This window comes from Nycticebus coucang, chromosome 7, assembly GCF_027406575.1.
Source record: "Nycticebus coucang isolate mNycCou1 chromosome 7, mNycCou1.pri, whole genome shotgun sequence".
NCBI classification, from domain to species: Eukaryota; Metazoa; Chordata; class Mammalia; order Primates; family Lorisidae; genus Nycticebus; species Nycticebus coucang.
In genome coordinates, this window is record NC_069786.1 from 112,183,065 (window position 1) to 112,205,187 (window position 22,123).

The 22,123-nt window shown below is 38.3% G+C and overlaps 1 protein-coding gene across 1 annotated transcript in view; it reads right to left on the reverse strand.

Annotated features, from left to right (window-relative positions):
• Positions 1–5,437: 5,437 nt before the first annotated feature.
• The window catches only part of ABCA12 (ATP binding cassette subfamily A member 12), a 192,710-nt gene continuing 176,024 nt past the window's right edge, over positions 5,438–22,123 (reverse strand). The window contains exons 45-53 of the mRNA XM_053597805.1: positions 20,256–20,460; positions 18,513–18,622; positions 17,727–17,868; positions 16,343–16,477; positions 13,971–14,074; positions 12,400–12,492; positions 11,085–11,190; positions 7,996–8,133; positions 5,438–6,621 (exon numbers count right to left, since the gene is read on the reverse strand). Coding sequence (XP_053453780.1) covers positions 6,514–6,621; positions 7,996–8,133; positions 11,085–11,190; positions 12,400–12,492; positions 13,971–14,074; positions 16,343–16,477; positions 17,727–17,868; positions 18,513–18,622; positions 20,256–20,460 — 1,141 coding nt within the window. The 3' untranslated portion in view covers positions 5,438–6,513. The remainder of the gene's footprint in view (positions 6,622–7,995; positions 8,134–11,084; positions 11,191–12,399; positions 12,493–13,970; positions 14,075–16,342; positions 16,478–17,726; positions 17,869–18,512; positions 18,623–20,255; positions 20,461–22,123) is intronic.

Below are 22,123 nucleotides of genomic sequence, written 5' to 3' on the forward strand. Positions count from 1 at the left end.
TTGGGTTCAAATGCACCAGCCCTGTGTGTGTGGCTGGCACCCTCACCACTGAGCTACAGGCAGTTTGGCCTCTGTTATTTCAAATGCAATTATTTTTTACCTAGTTTTCTAATTGTGCAATGGGAGTGATTAAGCATACTCTATCTAGTGAAAGTATTTGACTTTAAATAGCATCATTCTTTTTAATACATACGTATCCTTGGCCAGACTTCATAATAGGCAATACTGGTACTAAAGTAATAGTATGTCCAAGGCTCAACATTTCCATGGAGTGCACTTTATGCAGAATCAACATTTTAACTTAAAATGTCGGTCATCTGCACATTTTACCTCAGCAATTAGCTTTAAACTTAATAGTTAGGTTTTTCAAACTAAAATAAACCTAAGTACAAATACATTAAAGGAAAAGTAAGAAAAATTCTAAATTGAAATAGAATTCTTTGATCCTTCGAAGATTTATTGAATAAGAACATGTTATTTTGATGGATATGAGAAGTACAATAATGAAAAAAATAGGTCCCTACTCTTAAAAAGCTTAGAGTTAGTGGGAAGAGAGAGACACCTACTCTTAAAAAACTTAGAGTTAGTGGGAAGAGAGAGACACGTCCAAAGATGACTTACAATGCAACGTGGAAATGCTTCTGCAGAGGCGTTCACAGAAACCTGTAACAAATCATGGGACAATTAACTCTGCTGGGGCTCTCTGGAAAGGTTTCCTTAAAGAGAAGACACATAAAAAGGAGACACTAGATAAAAAGCTACATGGAGAGAGGGAAGAGGTTTTTCCAGAGAAAAGAGTACCGTGAGCAAAGTTGTGCAGAACTGAGAAAGAATCTCACATACGTAGGAAGAGGCAAGAAATTTATCACAGAGAATAAACAGCGTAGTTAAGTGTTAAGGCAGATGATGACAGACTCTGAGGACCTGTTAAGGAGTTTGCATTTTATCCTGCAGATGATGGAAAACCATTCTAGATTAATAAACCAGGAGTGATAGATTAACCTTGGAACAAACATTACAAAGGAAATAATATTCATTCCTTTCAGCTTGCTGTCTTCTGTGGAGAAGCGTGGGTTAATGAAGCCAGCAGACTTGGTTGGGTCAGGTGCAGATGGTAAAGAGAGGTGGGGCTGTACTCTTATCCCAAGCCTCACTCAGGTCAGGATGTGCTGCTGGTCTAGGATCCAGGAGGCAGGGACCTTACTTGAGGAAGGCAGTTGTATACGTCATTACATCAGTGTTCCATCCTTGTAATTTTGCATCCGATATTTTAATATTACGAATATTGGGTTTTATAGATGAAGTGAAAATCGCCACAATTGTCAGAGATAATTTGGGTAACTAACATTATTAAAAAAACCCTCCCAAATTCTGTAGGTATTATCCTCCAAGAACTGGGAATTCTCAAAACATTTTCTCTACCACAGAGAAGCCCAAAGGGATGTGGGTTGTTCAAATATTTTTTTATGTGTGTTCCTTACTTATATATAAAAATGTACTATGAAACCCTTCTATAGCACATCTTAGCAGACAAAATGACAAAGGAGAAATAAATATGCAGTGATGTATAAGAACAGAGCATTCAGATTCTAATTCCAGAGAAGACACCCAATCTTCCCACAGCAATGGAGTCCCTGTAATATCTGCAATATGGAATCAAGCACCATCTTTTCTTTTTCTTTTCCCTGAATAAACTACATGAGGGGAAACTTCACAGCATTTTAGAAATGTAATCTGAATCAAGATGCTGGGTTTCCATATCAACCATGCCAGCTTCTTTTTTGTTTCCCATTTATTTATTTATTCATTTAATCAACCAATCTTTATTGAGTGACACAAATATTTATTGGACATGTAGATAACTGATGGGAAAGCCAGGAAGATCAAAAAAGACCTCTGTCCTCATGGGCTTTCCAGTCTAGTGAGGAATACTAAATACTCAAATAATCATGGAACTACAGCAGCCCACAGGCCACCCGGGGCTCCTTCCAGACTGGCTGGACTCCCCAAGCCATGTCCCACAGATGACAGCTCTGCTCAGCGCACGTTGCTGGCCGGCCTTCCCATCTCGTGGTTACCTCTGCCTTTAGGTTTCTCATTCTGGGATGAAGCAGCCACTGCTCACACGTGTCGCTTCCTAATCTCCACAAGCCACTGGTCCACGTAATTCACGTACAGGCATGACGTGACGTGGCTAACTTTAACGAACATTCAGCGGTGACAGGCAGAGTCCACCGCATGGCTGCCCCTTCTCACTAGAGTTCCTTCTCTTCTCAGCCTTCCACCATCTCACTGGTTCTTTTTTCCCTCCACATCCTTTCCCTCCTCTCTCTTTGCTCTCCTTCCTTCCACTTCTCAGAAACAACCAACCATGACAGAGACAAGGAATAACAGACAATTTTCTTTCTTTTTTTTTCAGGAAGCCTGGCTATTTATTTTGTCTCAGGGGCTCCTGAAGACACCTGTTTGCTCAGAATTATACCCTTTACTCTTCAAGGCTTATCTATAGGGTGTCCCAAAAGTTGCCCATAAAGTTTCCATACAAAATATTTTACAAAGTATTCTCAACATGGTGGCCATCTCTTTGTAAAATTTTGTAGTGAATATTTTGTAAACAAATGTACATTTAGCTACAATTTCCCATTTTCCCTATGTATGGTGACTTTATAGGTGACTTTTGGGACACCCCGTATATATTATACGCAACAAAGACATTTGCTATCCTACAAGATACACCCTCTTGTATTAGCTCATCTCCTACCTTCATATTAGAATAGAGCACATTGGATTCTTGCTTCTCCATTCTTGTGATTGCTTTACTAAGAAGAATACGTTCCACCTCCATCCAGGTTAATATAAAAGACACAAAATCTCCATCTGTTTTAGTGGCTGACTAGTATTCCACGGTATACATATACCACAGTTTTTTGTTTTTTTTTTTTTGTAGAGACAGAGTTTCACTTTATTGCCCTCGGTAGAGTGCCGTGGTGTCACACAGCTCACAGCAACCTCCAACTCCTGGGCTTAGGCGATTCTCCTGCCTCAGCCTCCCGAGTAGCTGGGACTACAGGCGCCCGCCACAATGCCCGGCTATTTTTTTTGTTGCAGTTTGGCCGGGGCTGGGTTTGAACCCGCCACCCTCAGCATACGGGGCCAGCGCCCTGCTCACTGAGCCACAGGCGCCGCCCCTATACCATAGTTTGTTAATCCATTCCTGGATTGGTGGGCATTTAGGCTGTTTCCAAGGTTTGGCAATTACAAATTGAGCTGTGATAAATAGTCTAGTGCAAATGTGCTTATGATAAAAAGATTTATTTTCCTTCTGGTTAGATGCCTAGTAATGGGACTATGGGATAAAATGGATCTAATTTGAGTTCTAATTTGAGTTCTTTCAGGATTCCCAGGGACTATGGGATAAAATGGATCTAATTTGAGGTCTAATTTGAGTTCTTTCAGGATTCTCCATACTTCCTTCCAAAAAGGTTGTATTAGTTTGCAGTCCCATCAGCAGTGTAAAAGTGTTCCCTTCTCTGCACATCCACGCCAGCATCTGCAGCTTTGAGACTTTGTGGTGTGGGCCATTTTCACTAGGGTTAGGTGATATCTCAGGGTAGTTTTGATTTGTATTTCTCTGATGATCAGGGATGATGAGCACGTTTTCATATGTTTGTTAGCCATTCATAGTCTTATTTAGAGAAGCGTCTATTCATTTCTCTTGTCCAGTGATATACGGGATTGTTGGGTATTTTTTCGTTGATTAATTTGCGTTCTCTATAGATCCTAGTTACATCCTCTCCCTAGACTTAATCAAGAAGAAATAGATCTCTTGAATAGACATTTCAAAACTGAGATTGAAGAAACAATAAAAAATCTCCCAACAACAAAAAAAATATCCCTGGTCCAGATGGCTTCACACTAGAATTTTATCAAATTGTTAAAGAAGAGCTTATTCCCGGGCCGCGCCTGTGGCTCAGTCGGTAAGGCACCGGCCCCATATACTGAGGGTGGCGGGTTCAAACCCGGCCCCGGCCAAACTGCAACCAAAAAATAGCCGGGCGTTGTGGTGGGCGCCTGTAGTCCCAGCTACTCGGGAGGCTGAGGCAAGAGAATCGCTTAAGCCCAGGAGTTGGAGGTTGCTGTGAGCTGTGTGAGGCCACGGCACTCTACTGAGGGCCATAAAGTGAAACTCTGTCTCTACAAAGAAAAAAAAAAAAAAAAAAAAAGGAAGAGCTTATTCCCATACTTCAGAAATTATTCCAAAAATTGAGAAGGAAGGAATCTTCCTCAACACATTCTACAAAGCAAACATCATTCTAATACCAAAACCAAGTTAATATGACCCAACTAAAAAGTAGAATTTCAGACCAATTTCACTGATTTATACAGATGCAAACATTCTCAAGAAAATCCTAGCTAACAGATTACAGCTAAAAATTAAAAAAAATCATTCATCATAATCAAATATGTAAGTCCATAAATGTAATTCACCATATCAACAGAAGCAAAAACAAAGACCATGGCCGGTGCCTGTGGCTCAGTGGGTAGGTTGCAGGCCCCATACACCAAGGGTGGCGGGTTCGAACTTGACCCTGGCCAAAGTGCAACAAAAAAATAGCCAGGCGTTGTGGCGGGCGCCTGTAGTCCCAGCTACTCGGGAGGCTGAGGCAAGAGAATCCACCTAAGCCCAGGAGTTGGAGGTTGCTGTGAGCTGTGTGATGCCACAGCATTCGACCGAGGGCAACAAAGTGAGACTCTATCTCTTAAAAAAAAAAAAAAAAAAGGAAGAGCTTATTCCCATACTTCAGAAATTATTCCAAAAATTGAGAAGGAAGGAATCTTCCTCAACACATTCTACAAAGCAAACATCATTCTAATACCAAAACCAAGTTAATATGACCCAACTAAAAAGTAGAATTTCAGACCAATTTCACTGATTTATACAGATGCAAACATTCTCAAGAAAATCCTAGCTAACAGATTACAGCTAAAAATTAAAAAAAATCATTCATCATAATCAAATATGCAAGTCCATAAATGTAATTCACCATATCAACAGAAGCAAAAACAAAGACCATGGCCGGTGCCTGTGGCTCAGTGGGTAGGTTGCAGGCCCCATACACCAAGGGTGGCGGGTTCGAACTTGACCCTGGCCAAAGTGCAACAAAAAAATAGCCAGGCGTTGTGGCGGGCGCCTGTAGTCCCAGCTACTCGGGAGGCTGAGGCAAGAGAATCCACCTAAGCCCAGGAGTTGGAGGTTGCTGTGAGCTGTGTGATGCCACAGCATTCGACCGAGGGCAACAAAGTGAGACTCTATCTCTTAAAAAAAAAAAAAAAAAGAGATCATGTGATCCTCTTAACAGATGTAGAAAAAGCATTCGATAAAATAGGTTCTTGGCTCTTTTCTAACAAATGAAATGACAACATGAATGATCTTTTTCTAAACTTTGAGTTTATTGATTTTTGAAACGGAAACAGTCATGCCAAAGCTGGCAAACTTGTCTAGACACACGCACAGACGCACACACAAACGGGATATGAAGCACGGAGGGCTGTGTCACTGGCATTATTAAGTCTGCTTGATAGCCATTCACACAATTCTGGGTCAGCCAGGTAATGAGCTGAAAATCCTCTTCATATTCATTTTCCCTCCACAGGACTGTTTCCTGAGAAGAAACCCAGAATAGGAGGGTTTCTGTTTAAAAAAATGTTGCCTGCCAGCAGCACGTGAATTCTCTTTTCAGGATTTGTGTATGCCCAGGTGACACACCCACTTCTGCCCTCCACTCTGGCCTGCAAAGTACACGCAGCTTCTTGCCCCACCTTGCACCTTCTTATCCATCAGCAAGGTGTGGCAGGAATGAATCTGAATTCTGTTTACCACTGGGGTAAACCGCCCTCTCTAACACATACTTGTGGAAAGGCACTTTTTTGCATATGCCCCCCATGTATTCACAGATACTGAAAATGACATACCACATATGATGCAGACATGGTACCCAGGGCTCTGCCAATGTTAATCTGGCCTTTAGCACGTTCCATGTCACAGTAGATTCATGTACTCTGGGTGATGCCCATTCTGTTATTTTTCTGGAAATAAATTATTTTGTTTGCTCACCCAACCCTACCTACCACAAAGCATCTTACTTTTTTTCTCCACTCTTAACTTTTCAACTACTCATCTCCATGTCTTTTAAGATGTCTTTTTATTGAAAGTAATAAATTAAGACACTTATTTTGATGTCGTTTCACTTTTGCCTAAGAATCTCCACCAAATAACGTTGGCACACTCAGAGTAATGAGCGTACAGGGATTCATTTCAGCAGCAAAAACATCTACTGACCTTAGAAGGAAGAAACTTTCCATTTATAATTACTTGCTAGTCTTACACAATGGTAGCTCTCCATACAGAATAATACTTTAAAGTGAAGACATTTTGAGGAAGCGGTAACTTCTATAGCTTTTTCTCAAAATGAAGTCATTGGCCATGGGCTGAGACGGAGTTTGCTGGAAGTGTTAAGACTCCATCTGGTCATCCTGAGAGTCAGTGCTGATAGTCGATCCCTGGCTACTCGTGTCGATAGTTTCGTAGGACTTTTGGTCTTTGGCAAAGTTGATAAAAACCTGATTTTTTCAGAGAAAATAAAGGCATTAGTGCACAGTAGACCTCAGGAAGAAGTAAGGTTAATCATACACACACACCATGGAAAAGCAAAAAAGAAAACTAGATTTTACAAAAAGAAAACTAGATTTTACAGAGGCATGGTCATATATACATATATAGGCTCACTAGGAGTCCTTTTAGATACTCAAATATAACTGGAGTTTGAGAATAGCATTTGTATCTATGACGATGTTTATGACTCTGATTATATGTTAAACATCATCTAAATTTAAAGCTATACTTGAATATATATAGCCACATAGCTGTATCCATATGATACATGTCATTATCAGGTATAAACAAGGATTCTAGACTCAAGTTCTTATCAGATGTTTGTTCACAAATGTTGAGAGAAGTTTCACTAGTTTTAAGAGTCAATGCCCTAACATCAAATTTTTATAGAAAGCCCACATTAACAGTATGTCCAGCAAGTCAATTATTTAACAGGCATACCTTTTTACTTTTTTAAAAATCATTAAATCTATTAGTCATACAGATTAATTAAAAAATGATTTGAGAGTCTATTTTTTTTTCTAGGCATGGTGCTGGTAGTTGCTCATAAGTCAAAGACTATATCTTCTGTGTCAGCAAAACCATGATTGTCTAAAGCCCCCATTAAAATGCCTGAAGCCCCATAAAAAGAAGTTGTCCTTAAAATGTGATCCTGTGGAATGACTCAGAGACTCCTAAGGCCTTACTTTCAGATCCATTCCAATGATAGATGCAATCAAATATTGTATACGTCATGTTGGTTGAACTGTACAAAATTAAGACAGTAAAGAGATGATATAAAGGCTTACCGCTGATGCCTCTAGGTACTGACTGTAAATGTAATGAAGATAAATGATGTAAAGGAAAGGAAAGGATTCTGCATTTGCTACCTTAATCGGCTGAACTGAGCAGATGTAAAGGTCTGGCACCAAATTCTCTCTAACTAGTCCCATCCCACCCTAATCCAGGAAGCTAATCAACAGAAATGTTCTTAACGAAACCTGCCATGAAGAAAGTAAACAAAATGTTCATAGCTGTTTGTTTTGTTGGTGAAAATAGTGTTTTGCTGCTTTACCTATACATTTTATCTGATGGATATAGATGTCTTACAGAATGGAAAAAAAGTCTTTCTCCACTAAAAATAGTGCCTTTCAGATCTTTCTTTTTTTTTAATATCCCCAAATGAAGTCAGAAATTAATTAGGCTCTTTGCTAAGTTTTTCAAGTGTAAGATTAGATATTAATTCAATTAAGAAGATATTTAATGTCATTAAAAAGAAATAACCAGCATGCATAATAATTAATATGTAAAGTTGTGCACACACATTCCGGTGTACATCTTACCTCTTCCAGAGTGGTCTGACTCACTAGGAAATTTGTAATATTTAAAGCAGTCTTGTTGGTTTCCAGCAAATCAAAAATGTTTGCTACTCCTCCCGCTGTGACTGGTACATGATACTCCAGCATGCTAAGGTGCTGATCCTGCAGAAACCAAAAGAAAAATTTTGTTTTACAATGTCAAGCTATGTTGACATGACTAGGCAAAATTTTACCAATAGCTAAGGAAAGGAAAATACTGAAATTCATTCCACTGAAAATGATCTGACTGTAAATAATGGGTATGTTTTAAACTAATAGCTTGCAAAGATGAGATGAACAGTTTTACAATCGTCAAGGAGAAAACAAAGTAAAAAGTTAATGAAAATTCCAAGGCATTCTACATTCATATGGACTTATAAAGTCATAATCTTGCTGGAAAAAAAAAGTTTGTGGAATGGCATTTCACAGGTCAGGTTATGCTCAGCTCACACAAGTTTTCTTTTCTTTCTTTCTTTTTTTTTTTTTAATTTCAAATTAATACAAGGGTACAAATGTTTAGGTTACATTGTCTTCAATTTTAAGGTAAAGTTCAAGTTGTAAGTGAGCCCCTCCTCCAGGGGTAAAAATTGACCAATTTTAGAAATTTTATTTTTATGTTAGAATTAATTCTCAAAGGCTAGAAATTAGCTGTTCGGTTTATATTGGTTGGAGATGTTAGACTTCAACAGTATTGTCTAAAAGAAACTTCAGTCAAATGATGTTGCATCCTTTCTTGATACATCCTAAAATTCTTTTCAATTTCTTTATTTTAATCAATAGTTTCACTTTCTTTTTAGTAATATATTATCTTTTTATTTCAAATTAATATGAGGGTACAAATGTTTAGGTTACATTGTTTTCAATTCTAAGGCAAAGTTCAAGTTGTAGCTGAGCCCTTCCCCTAGAGCTGTGTGCGGGACACCTTCACATCCTGCACATTAGGTGAGACTTAGTAATGTATCCTCATTGGAGTCAGTGACCACATCTTATTTATTTTTCCTTTAAAATGTCTCTCAAGTGTAACTTTTCCTCTCTATTTGTACCATCAATATTATTAACTTGTTGCTTATCACTCCACGTCTGAGCAACTACATCAGCCTCATCAGAAGCTATTGATTCTGGCACAAAGCAGCTAGTTGAACCTTTACTAAACACTAGTTTCATTAGGATGTTTTCTTATTCCAGAATCTACCCTTGTGATCTCTATAGATCAGATCGAGACCATGTATTTCAGCCAGGTATTGGAGACTTTCTCCTCACCCGCGTGTGCACTGCCCCGCCTTTTCCCGTCAACTTGTAGCGGCATTCTACCTGATGCTGCAATCTGGAAATCTTGCTTGTTTTTGCTCTCAAAATGTTGTTCTGGCTATTTCCCTTCTAGAGATCTAGATACCACCACAGATTTGTCAAGAATGGTCTGCTTAGGGAAAAAAAAAAATCAAACTTTTGTTATCACTGCATTTGCCTTGGATAGCCCTGGTCCCATGAGAAACCAAGACCAGGGAGAATGTAATTTCATCACTCAGTGAATAAACACAGAAATTCGCTAAAAGAAAAAGCGTTACAACCAATACAATCTGTGCAAGAGAGATGTCCTTTAGCTTTTACATTTGATTTAAATTTAGATGACAGAAAATGGGTTTGATAAGAATCATGAAAGCTATTATTTCCTGGAGAAGTTACCTAAGGCTTGGGGAGGCTGAGGCAAAGGTATTTTTTTTTTGTAAAGATGCATTCTTTTTCAAACTGCAATCTATTTTGTTCTCTACAATCACTTCACATTAATATTGTGCCTTATAGTTTGTAAATTATCTTTGCGGACCCTTAATCATTTAGCTCTCACACCAATTTTGTGAAGTACGTGTTATTGTAGTCACCCTTTATCTTCAGTTCTCGCTTTCAATGGTTTCAGTTACCTGTGGTCCCTTGTGGTTTGAAAATAGTAAGGGGAATATTCGAGAAACAAACAATTCATATGTTTCAAATTGCTTGCCTTTCTGAGTAGCATAACATAATCTCAAACCATCCCCTTCCAGGACATGAATTGCCCCTTTGTCCAGTATCCACACTGGAGATGCTACCTCCTTGTTACTACATAGGGGAACACAGTGGAGACAGGGTTTGGAACCATCCAGGGTTTCAGGGGTCCTCTGAGGATGTTGGAATGGGTCCCCCTCAGATAAGGGGAGCCTACTGGATTTCTATTTACAAATAAGAAAAGTGAGGCTGAGAGATTTTAGTTGTCTTGTTGGAAATCACACGGGCATAGCCAGACCTCAGCCCAGGTCTTTCCAATTTTTCCCCATCATTCCACATCTGATTTCCTTTTAAAAACAATCATTTGCCATCATCATCTTCTACAATGTGCCTGGACATCAAAGATATTCTAATCATCACTTTTTCTGTCAATTACATTTATTTTACGTGTGTGTGTCCACTCATAGCTATGTGTATGTCGGATGAAATCGATTGTAAAATATTTTGACTAGTCTGAGACTTGAGGACTTCACTTCCACCCAGTCGTGTGGGTTCGTCTTTTTTTTTTTTTTGTGGCTTTTGGCTGGGGCTAGGTTTGAACCCGCTATCTCCAGCATATGGGATTGGCACCCTACTCCTTGAGCCACAGGCGCCGCCTGGGTTTGTCTTTGAAATGAGAGAAACAAAGGAGATAATTTCATCCAGTTGTGACATCTTAGAACTCTGTAGCTTTTTAAAATGCCCTTCAATACATACCTGTCATTCCTCAGTTCTCTGACATACCTACGTAGTAAATTAGCAAGGTGTACCACTCGAAAAGGAAGACAGGGAAATCACAAAGACTTTGTGGGGAGGAAATAAATAAATACATATGAAAGGACTAGGTTGAATTTAAGTAGCTAGAGAAATACATCATTAATTTGAAGATTCTATTTGTTCATACTGAGTATGGTTTGGAGTGTTTTGTGCATCTTGAAGTATAGTAAGAGTAATAATAAAGCTGTGGTCAACTTGTAGATGGAGACAAACATTTACTATGACATTAGATGATGACTAGCAAAAATCCATCAAAATCCAGAGGTGAGGTAATCCCTTACTTTTAAGTATGTTTTTGGAAAGTGCAGCTGCATGAACTTGGTGAGGGTCTCTCTGCTCACGTTGTTATGTTTAAAGTGAACCTTGACAGTAAATCCCCGTCCAAACCTAGAAAGAAAAAGTGCAAAATATGATATGAGTTACATTTTGTTGAAACAGCTCCCCTGGAATTGCAGCTAATGAAACAGAACCCAAGCTGACCATTACCAGCCCCTTTTCTTAGATAAAGACTGTCATTTTGCCATAAAAGTTCGGGGTATGTTACAAACTGGAAATAGGGCACTGCCATGATTTTTTATTTGTTTCTACCTCTACATAAAATCAGACTCTTTGGGCAAAAGTTGCATTGAAAAGAAAACATAAAATTGTGACTTTCTTTGACATTCATGAATTGGCCATGGATATCAAATTCTGGGGTTAAACACTTTCTAACTTAAAATAAGCAAGCACTTGAGAGGCAGGTCATCGGCGATTTGGCATCAACAGCAAAGATTAACATTATTGGAGTTTTAAAAATATTCAAATAAGATGTTGTTTGTATCAAGAATAAAGTCTGTAAACAAGTCACAACAGACTCCCTAAGAGCAACCTAAGTCTTCTTTCGTCTTGTTATCTTTACCTTGGTTAATATTACTGTATAAAAAAGTCAACTTGTTGTACAGAAAGGCATAAAGTAATAAAGTTTGGAGATTAACATGGATATGTATAAATGCATATACGCTCTGGTGAATATAAATTATTAATTTATTTTATTTTAATTTCATAGTAATGCGATATTTATGCACATTTCTACAAAGTGTTCTTGACTAAAAGGTTTTGACCATGGTAAAAACGTTAAATAGTTGGCTGAGAGCCTGTGCAAATGGCAAATGAATGTGCTAGATAAAAATATATCCCTTCATGTACTTGTCAAGGTCTAATTTGTTATTGGATAAACCCTTGAAATCTCTTCTTAAGGGGCGATGCCTGTGGCTCAGTGGGTAGGGCGCCAGTCACATATACCAATGGTGGCTGGTTTGAACCAGGCCCCAGCCCATCTGCAACAACAACAATGGAAAAAAAAAAAGAGAAATCTCTTCTTGAGGGTATTTTGGTTGTGGATAATTTATTATTTGTTTATTTTTTTAGCTGTAGGCCTTCTAGTTATTAGCTAAAAAAGACATTAAACCCTCCATCAAATTTAAATTTAAGGTGAGTCAATGATTAGCTTCTCCATCTCAGTTTTACTATTCAGGCTGCTGAGATAATCCTTGAAAATGAAGAGGGCACTGTTGGAGGGATTACTCTGCCCTGTCTGTGAATGCATTTGGTCTTCACCTGCTCTTTATGTGCTGCAGAGAGCCGATACACTGGAACCTTCCGTTCACCATAATGGCCAGCCTGGTGCAGAGAGCTTCACATTCCTCCATGCTGAATGACAGAGCAGAATCACATTAGCATTCAAGGCACAGAAAAATGGGGAGTTCATGAGCATAAGCTTCACCGGTTCAGCAGGGCATCTTAGAATTACTACTTTTGCTCCTTAATTCTTTTTGTTTTTAGTTATTTTGAAGGAGAAAAAAATAACAAGCCTTTTGAGTGTAAATTAATGTCATCAGAGAGGGTTTATTGCCACTTCTACAGCTAACTTGCTGCCATCTCGCTCACCTCTATCAAACCTAGTAATTCTTTTAAGCTGACTCTTGATCTATGCTTTCTCAGAAACATTTTCAAAATGACATCAAACTTTCTTTTTCTTTTTTTTTTTGACATCAAACTTTCATCATTATGCTTCATACCTCACCTTCAGTGTGATTTTATGTTTTGGGATTAATAACTAGTTAATTTACACTTGATTATATAATCTCTAATTTCATGGACTATGATAACTGCAGGTGATTTGAAGTATCACCGTGTCCACTTCATACAAAAGCTAATGGATAGTAAATGGTTGGCTCCAGTGTGCTGGGGCAAAGCTAAGATGGAAACACGTCTCTTGATCATCAAAAAGCTAATACTTTTTCTACCATTGATAATTACAATGCAAAGATAAACTTAATGCAAATTACAAGACAAAGCCAACCCGATAAGAGTCACAGATAAAATGCTCTGGTCAGGCAGGGTGGTGGGTGGTGTATGGATTATGTGAGGGCTTTTTTTTGCTTATCAGTGGTGGCACAATGTAACAAAAATTATGCACAGACTGTTTCTTTGCTCATCGCCTTTCATTAATGTTTGTGTATTTAATGTGTGGCCCAAGACAACTTTTCTTCTTCCAGTGTGGCTCAGAGAAGCCAAAAGCGTGGACAGTTCTGAATGCTTCTTATGCTTAGCTGACTACAAGTGTCTACTTCACAGAGGAAAGACATGTGAGTAGATTCTGGAAGGACTGGCAGGATTAGAACATGGAGAGATTTTGTGAAAAGACCCTTTCAAGTAGAAAGCACAGCCCAACCAAGGTTTGGAGGGGAGGAGGGCCAGTGTGAGGATGTAAACCATGTCTGTCAGACCGACTGATGAGAGAGAGTGTTGCAGGGAAAAGAGATGGGATGTGTAGATGAGGCCAAAGAATAGAAGGCCTTGAATACTGAGCCTAAGGATTCTGAAATTTATCTGATAAGCAACAGGGAGCCATAGTTAAGAAGGCCATACGTCATGGGAAATTTGATTTTAAAAAGACTGCTTAGATCTTGAACTTTGTCCCACCACGAGAGCTGTACTCACACCATGGAGCCTGCCTGACTTGCTCCTACTATTATAAAGATATTGATACAATTGCGGGCCTTCATTATCTATCTATCCCATCCATCCATCCATCCATCCATCCTTCCATTACACAGGATTACCTTTCCTCACCCATCATCCTAAGAGTGGGTGGTTTGACTGTAATGGCCTCGCGCTCAGTTTACCTGTGAGATGTGAGGATGACAGAGCATCTGTTCTGTACTTCCTCTGAAATGATCTTCCAGAGGTGCCGTTTTGACTTAGGATCCATCCCAGAGCTCGGCTCATCCTTAATAAAAAGTTACAAGAAAAATTTATCAAATTAATTAATTTTTGATGAGGTTCTTGACATGAATCACCACATTTCACTTCCCTAGAACAGAAGTCACTTTTCAGGATCCTGTGACTAACTTGTTTCATACTCAATAGGCTCCTTTTCTGCTGCTTAAAATGAAGCATTGTCAGTTTGTTTAAAAAAAAGTCTCAGCAAAGTTGACACCCGTTACTTTACATCCATCTCTTATGTTTCTTTGGAAAAAATTCTGCTTCAGTTACTGACAAAGCAGAGATTTCGCATTTACTTCTACATTGTCACATATGTATTTGAAGACATCGCAGTAGGATTGCCAGCCTGCTTCTGAGAACAGAACTGTGGCTGTGAGGGATATAATGTGCTCTGTGAAGCAGAAACAGTATCGTTTGATGTTTCAGTTCATGTGTTTGAGGAGTATTTTTAGTTTTCTATTATTTATTGAAAGTTAACACTCTTCGGAGAAATAAAAATAAAACTTCCAGAAATTGCCAAGTATGAAGATGTATGCTATGTTTCAAAGTAAATGATACTTTGAAAATTGTTCAGACATGAAATTAAAAAATGTAGCAATAGACAATCTAAACAATAATAGATCCTGACAGGTGATTAATAAATTATAGGTCAAGATTACATAAAAATTAAAAAGAAATGTGATGGAAAAGTAGGTGCGTAGGGTAACTAGAGGCTTGTTTTTATGGTAAGGTGTTAAATTTAAAGAAAGGAATCAGTTATACTTGGAAGCTAAAAATGTTGAGCTTGTAGAGGTAGCAACAGGATGACTAAAGTTAACAGTAACTTATAGTATATTTTCCAATAGGTGGAAGAGAGGATTTTGAATGTTCCTAATACAAGGTAATAAAGAAGGTTTGAGATGATGCATATACTACTTATTATAGTAGTAATAAGATCATTACTTATTGATCAATACAATATATATACAATATGATCATTCTTATTGATCATATACAATACATATACGATATGATCATTACATATTGTATAAATGAATTGAAATTTCACGGTACCCCATAAATGCATATTTATTAGAAATTAAATAAAAACAATAATTAAAAACTTTTTAAAATAAAAAATAAAGGAATGAATGTTAATTTGGGGAAACATCAAAGGACATACTGTCACTGCTCCTATTTTTGAAGAAGATAGAATGTGTATAGTAAATGTATATGGAGGAAATGTGGCCTTTTCCTCTCTGAATTTTCTCTCAGAGTCTATATTTCAGCTCATTAAGATACAACACATACAGCACTTTCAACATTTCAAAGTGCTAAATATCTATTATCTCAGATGGTGTCTAAGGGTTGTTTTGTTCAATTTCAGGACATTTATACAATAGGATTGCGTTAGGAGCAGAAATATGATGCATTATAGGCTTTTGATATTATACAAAGGTAAGCTAGGCATCATTCTATCCAGAGTTTAAATGATTTGATTCACTGTACCACTTAATTCCTGGAATAATGAACTGACTTATAACTCAATTATTATTGCATATAGTTAAGACTCTTCCAGAGATTGGAGGGCTTTGAATGAAGGGAATTTTCCAAAATAAGGGCAAGCTGGTTTCTCTGATAAGGGCCCTTTCACAATGTTGGGCCTGGGGAGATTTCTGTATCATTACTATGTATAACTTACAGTTCTAGGTGATCAATTTAATTTTTGATCTTTTAATCAAAATATAAATGTGGAATGCCTTTCTTGCCCTTCCAGATTCAAAGAAACTAGTATGGCTTATTATGAATCATATCCCAAGGTAGATAACTTGCATTTTTAAGTAACAGGCAAGTAAACTTCTAGCACAATACATTGTTCTAACACGTGTCTGTCCTCCAGAGTGGAAGTTGGAAAGTGTTAGTTCACCTAATACGTTCCTAATAAAACGAGACATGATTTGTTCAAGAGGTTGGAGTCAAAATCTACCATGTTTTATAACTTTACTTATTTGAATTTCTTTCCACTGTTTCCCACTCCCATTCCCATGCCAGTGTGTGCTCTAAAGTCCACTGGGCCCATTGCTTCTGACAAAACCTTTCTGAGGGCATACTGTTGTGGTAGCAAATTGCTGACAGAACTTCTCTTGATAGGATAGTATACAAATAAGGAAAGTGCTTTGCATAGTAATCAGCACACAGTGAGACTTCGGTAAGTGTTGAGTGCGGTGAGGATGGTGGAACGTTAACACGCACACAGTTGGATATGCAGCCCTTTTCATCACGAGTCTCTTACCAGCAGCAGGATGGAAGGTTTTCCTATCAAGGCCAGCGCAGTGGATAATTTCCTTTTTGTGCCATAACTGCACAGAGAGGTAGCTCTGTCCTTATAGGGCATCAGGTGGAGCCTCCTAAGGAGTTTGTGAACAGTCTGTGGACAATAAAAGAGGAGTTGAGTTGACCTCCTGCAAAAACCCTTACGGCACTAAATGGAAACAAAAATCTGCTTGTGACAAAAAATTTTATCATGGAGAGTATATATATAGAGAGAGAGAGAGAAAAAATGGAAACATTGAAATTCAATGTTAATTTTATTTTTGTTTTCAAAGAACCACTTAAAACTAATAGTTTATTTGAAAAGATAAAAAGCAATTCCTTGAAGGCTCATTTGCAAGGGGATTCTACCCTCCCTCAGATATGTGTGTGTGTGTGTGTGTGTGTGTGTGTGTGTGAGTGAGTGTTTACAGTTACAGGTTGTACTTTATGGTGTATTATCATGCGATTCTCTTGTTAAGCTTAAAAGAACTAAAACAGAATTCATAAGTTTGGGTTTTTCATTGATTATCATCACTGCTACCTCTTCATTCTTACTGAGGGGTGAGCTGCCACAAAGGCTTTAAGTCTATTTAAGACATATCAAAATTTGAGCACATTTGTAATCTTGGGTTCTTGTGGTTATTTCTGTAATTACATAGCCCTGGAAAATAACTAAATCCTAGCTGAACTTACACAACAGATCCCCAGGATTGCAAAATTAGAGGAAACTGCCCTAAGGGTTAGCCATCCCATTAAAAAGGCAAATAGTGCTGTGAAGTGCAAAGCCACAGATTCAAAATCAAAGTGGAAACTATTCTATTCTGCTTAGGCATTTTGTAGTTGATTGTATGTGCCAATGCTTAAGCACTAAAGATACAGGCTTCACTAACCAATCTTCAACCCAGAGCCTGATGCAAGTGTGATCTCTATTTGTTCTTAAAGAGGTAACAGAACAAATATGAGCCAAAGGTTTCCTACACCTGATTTCATAGGTATAGAAAGCATGCCAAAAATACGTATACACATTTTTAAAAAGGGAAAAAATTGTATTAAATTATAACACTCAATATATATTGATAAAAAAAGACAAATGCAAATCATGTTGGGCACCTCTTGTGATTGCAAAGTCAAACATACTTGAACACTACAAATTTAATAGTTTTTGCCTTTCTTAAAATGTTTGTACACTTTTTTGGCACCTTCTGTATATACATCTAATACACGTAACCAAGCTAGGATGGATTCATTGTCATTGCCAGAAGGAAAATGTTATCGTTTCCCAGTTGGTTTTGAGGACACGATACGGAGAAGAAAGTAGAAACAATAATGGTTTCACATTAACCAGTTTTCACCCTTGTACTCACTTCTTTAATATCTTTTTCTGGAATTCCATGTACTCTGGCATAGAAATACAAATGTTCTTCCACAGTTACCAGGTCGTCTAAAGCATCTTCCTGAGGGCAGTAGCCAACTAATGAGCTGTGAGAGTCAACATGACCCAGAGATCTGAATGAGAGCATCAAAAACACGAATGGGTTTCAAAAGAGTTATCTCGACAGGTCCCCACATGTTGGGAAGGAAGCTTTATTTTGGTCATGGTAGTTGGTGCCTGTGATAAAAAGGGATAAAAATAATCCCACCATCACAGTCACACTTAAAGTTTTAAAAATTTCTGCTAAGTTTTTTCTCTCCTGAGTATTTAATCGTACAATCACAAAGTAATCTAAACTATTCATTTTAACTATTTTTCCTATTTAATTATGTTGTACTTGGTAAGTTGGACCATTAGTTTCCTTTCCTTTCCCTTCCCTTCCCTTTCTTTTTATTTTCTTTCTTTCTTTTTTTTATTTTTTGGGGGACAGAGTCTCTTGCCTAGGCTAGAGTGCTATGGCAGTGGCCTAGCTCACAGCAACCTCAAACTCCTGGGTTCAAGGGATTCTCTTGCCTCAGCCTCCTGAGTAGCTAGGACTATAGGTGCCTGTCACAATGCCTGGCTAATTTTTTTGTATTTTTAGTAGAGACGGGGTCTTGCTCTTGCTCAGGCTGGTCTCAAATGCCTGAGCTCAAGGGATCCTCCTGCTTCAGCCTGCCAGAGTGCTAGGATTACAGGTGTGAGCTACCATGCTCAGGAAAGCATTACTTTTTCATACCCAGTGTTATTTCTGATCAGAATGTTTCCACTGGAAGGAATTATGTCTCCAGTCAGCATCTTGAATATAGTGGTCTTTCCTGCTCCATTCACCCCAAGAAGGCCAAAGCACTGGTTTTGGGGGGAGAAAAAAAAAGATGTAAACTTCAGTTCAAACCAAAGACATGTTGCTATTATATTTCCTTTCCTCATTCCCTCAGGCTGAAATACATTACCAAAAAAAATAAATCACTGGAATTATTCATGGATATTGTGTTCTGCTGGCACTTGGTAAAACTTTTTCTTTTTTCTTTTTTTTTATTGTTGGGGATTCATTGAGGGTACAATAAGCCAGGTTACACTGATTGCAATTGTTAGGTAAAGTCCCTCTTGCAATCATATCTTGCCCCCATAAAGTGTGACACACACCAAGGCCCCACCCCCCTCCCTCCATCCGTCTTTCTGCTCCCCTCCCATAACCTTAATTGTCATTAATTGTCCTCATATCAAAATTGAGTACATAGGATTCATGCTTCTCCATTCAAAACTTTTCTTTTAAAACAAATGGATACTTACATTATCTTTTTTCTCTTAACCATCTAAAATTTGTTTATATGCACCGCGCTTGTTTTACATATTATGTTATAGCACCCCTCTATGTGACATGATAAAATACTCCACAAATAAGATCTGCTAACCTGACGAAGTAATTATATTTATAGATTTCACATTATTCACACACACAACTTTACTGAATAAGCTACTGAAGCAATAATTTCTTTATACTGTCAAATAAATTTGATGCATGCAGTTTACAGCTCTGCTTGGAAAGCTAAGGGAAAGAGCCATATCCTCTCTCTCTTTTCAAAGCTGCCTTAATACTGGTGCTGTGAAAACAGTAAGAATATAAATAAATAGACGCAGCTCTGGGACCCCACTTCTGAAAACTCACGTCTTTATGTCTGTTTGAAGAGGACTGGGGGGGAATGAAAGGTTTTGAAGACAAGAGCCTGAACTGGCTTCCTGACCAAAGTTCACCCCAGAGTGAACAGTGGACTGTAGTTGGTAGTTGTTCAATTCTCCCTGCTAATAGGGAAGAACTCACAGGGGTAAATATTGCATGTACACATGTAAATTATATAGCTGGCCCTCCATACCCATGGGTTTTCAATCCTTGGATGCAACTAACCTTGAAGGAAAATATTCAGGAAAAAGAAAACATCACTACTGAGGATGCACAGCTCTTCCCGTGTCATGATTCCCTAAATAAAACCATATAACAACGACAGTAGAACCTGCAGAGTTGACCACTTCTGTACATTGACGGCCTCCTTACGTTGACCTAATTTTCATAGATCAGGTAAGCACCACATGTACTCAATGGAAGTTCCTTATGTTGACCACCTCTGGATGTTGACCAGTTTGTTACAATCCCGTGGTCAACTTACAGAGATTCCAATGTGTTTACATAGCATTTACACTAGAGACGATTTAAAGTTTACAGGAGGATGTGTGCAGCTTGTATGCAAATACCGCACCATTTTATATCAGGGACTTGAGCATCCATGGATTTTGGTATCTGCAGGAGGTGAAGAAAACAACCCCCTTGGAGATCAAAGGCTGACTGTATACACAGATTGTGCATAATCCATGGAAATATTCAGATTGACTTTTATAGACTAGAAAAAAAATTAGGAAAAAATTAAAGGTTTTATTTGCTACTTATTATGGCAATACAGAGGACAGTTAGAACAGAGTTCCTTACTTCTCCAGCGGGTATCCCAATACTAATGTTGTTCACAGCTATGATCTTTTTGTGGATAAGCTGGTAGGTCTTAGTGAGATGATGGAGCTGGACCAGGTCGACTTCAGCTGCCCCACTCTCGACTCTCAGCCTCTCAGCCCGCACGTCTTCGTCTTCATCTATTGTCTCCATTATAGGCGGAGAATTAAATTTTCTGAAGAAGAGCCTAAAATACGGACCCAGTGGTTTTACATCAATGATTTAAAAATGGCACTGCTCAATTTTGAAATTTTTTTTTTTTTTTTTTTTGTAGAGACAGAGTCTCACTTTATGGCCCTCGGTAGAGTGCCGTGGCCTCACACAGCTCACAGCAACCTCCAACACCTGGGCTTAAGCGATTCTCTTGCCTCAGCCTCCTGAGTAGCTGGGACTACAGGCGCCCGCCGCAACGCCCGGCTATTTTTTGGTTTTGCAGTTCAGCTGGGGCCAGGTTTGAACTCACCACCCTCTGTATATGGGGCCGGCGCCTTACCGACTGAGCCACAGGCGCCGCCCAATTTTGAAATGTTTTAATGGGTTTTCACTTTGCTTTTAATTTTATTATATATTCTGCTACTCAGATAACTCGAGAAATTAGTGTGGATTCTCTTCAGCATATTCACTATATTTAGGAAACAGCTTCTACTTTTGATTCCTTAAATGTTTACAGATCCACTGTTAGAATTCAGCATCCTAATTTCAGTAATAAGCAAGTGAATAGATGTTCGAAAGTTAGTTCTTAACAGTCCAGCATTATTAGTAAAGCTCAGCACCTACCAACCCAAGACCAATGATCACCTTTTAATTTTAATATCTATGTTTCTTTTTTCTTTTTTTATTGTGGCAACACTTAACATAAGACCTATCCTCTTAACACGTTTTTTATTTTTATTTTTATTTTATTTTATTTTTTTTTGTGGTTTTTGGCCGGGGCTGGGTTTGAACCTGCCACCTCCAGCATATGGGACCGGCGCCCTACTCACTGAGCCACAGGTGCCGCCCCCCCTTAACACGTTTTTAAGAGCACAATACATTATTGTTAACTGCAGGTACAATGTTACATAGTAGACATCTCTACTTTTTAAATCATCAGTAATGTAAATGTTATTCTGTACTCTTTTTACTGTTCGTGTCTCAACTAAGATCTAGCCCATATTTCAAGGTTAGCAGCTCTTTAAACTAAGTCCCAAACCCACCTCAGCATCTTGCCTAACAAATACCAAAATAAAACAAACAAAATTTAAAAATCCGGGTCTTCCTCCCAATGTCCTTGTTTCTTTTAATGATATCCCCAAAGATTGCAATTGTGATTCTTTTTTTGTTTGTTTGTTTTGAATCTTACCCATTCCAAAATCTTCTCATGCAGTCAGACTCCAAACACTGGAAATGCCCTACAACGCCCCATCATGGATTATTTTCTGCCAATTTCTATTATAGGCTTTTACTCCTCACCCAGCTTTCTCTGGCAGCCTGAAACTGCTCTGCTGTCTCCGACTCTTCCCTTTCCGTCTATACCACCTCCTCAAAATTACCTCTCCTCAAGCACAATTTGATCATGCTGCTCTCTGTTCGAAAATCTGTAATGGACTACCATTTGTTTGTTGTGAATAAACCCCAAACCGTATCTCTTTAGCAAGCGTTTAGGGGACCCAGTCTTCCAACTACATTTTAAGCTTTTGCTGCTATTTCATGACAATTATTCTATGTTCTTATGAAATCGTGTTAGTCCTTTCTTAAACGTGCCACAGTATTTTTCTCTATCTGTGCTCCTATCTTTCCTCTCATTATTATTCTTTGATTAAAATTTTATTTTTCAATAGGTGATATGAACATGCGCATGGTATTGAAAT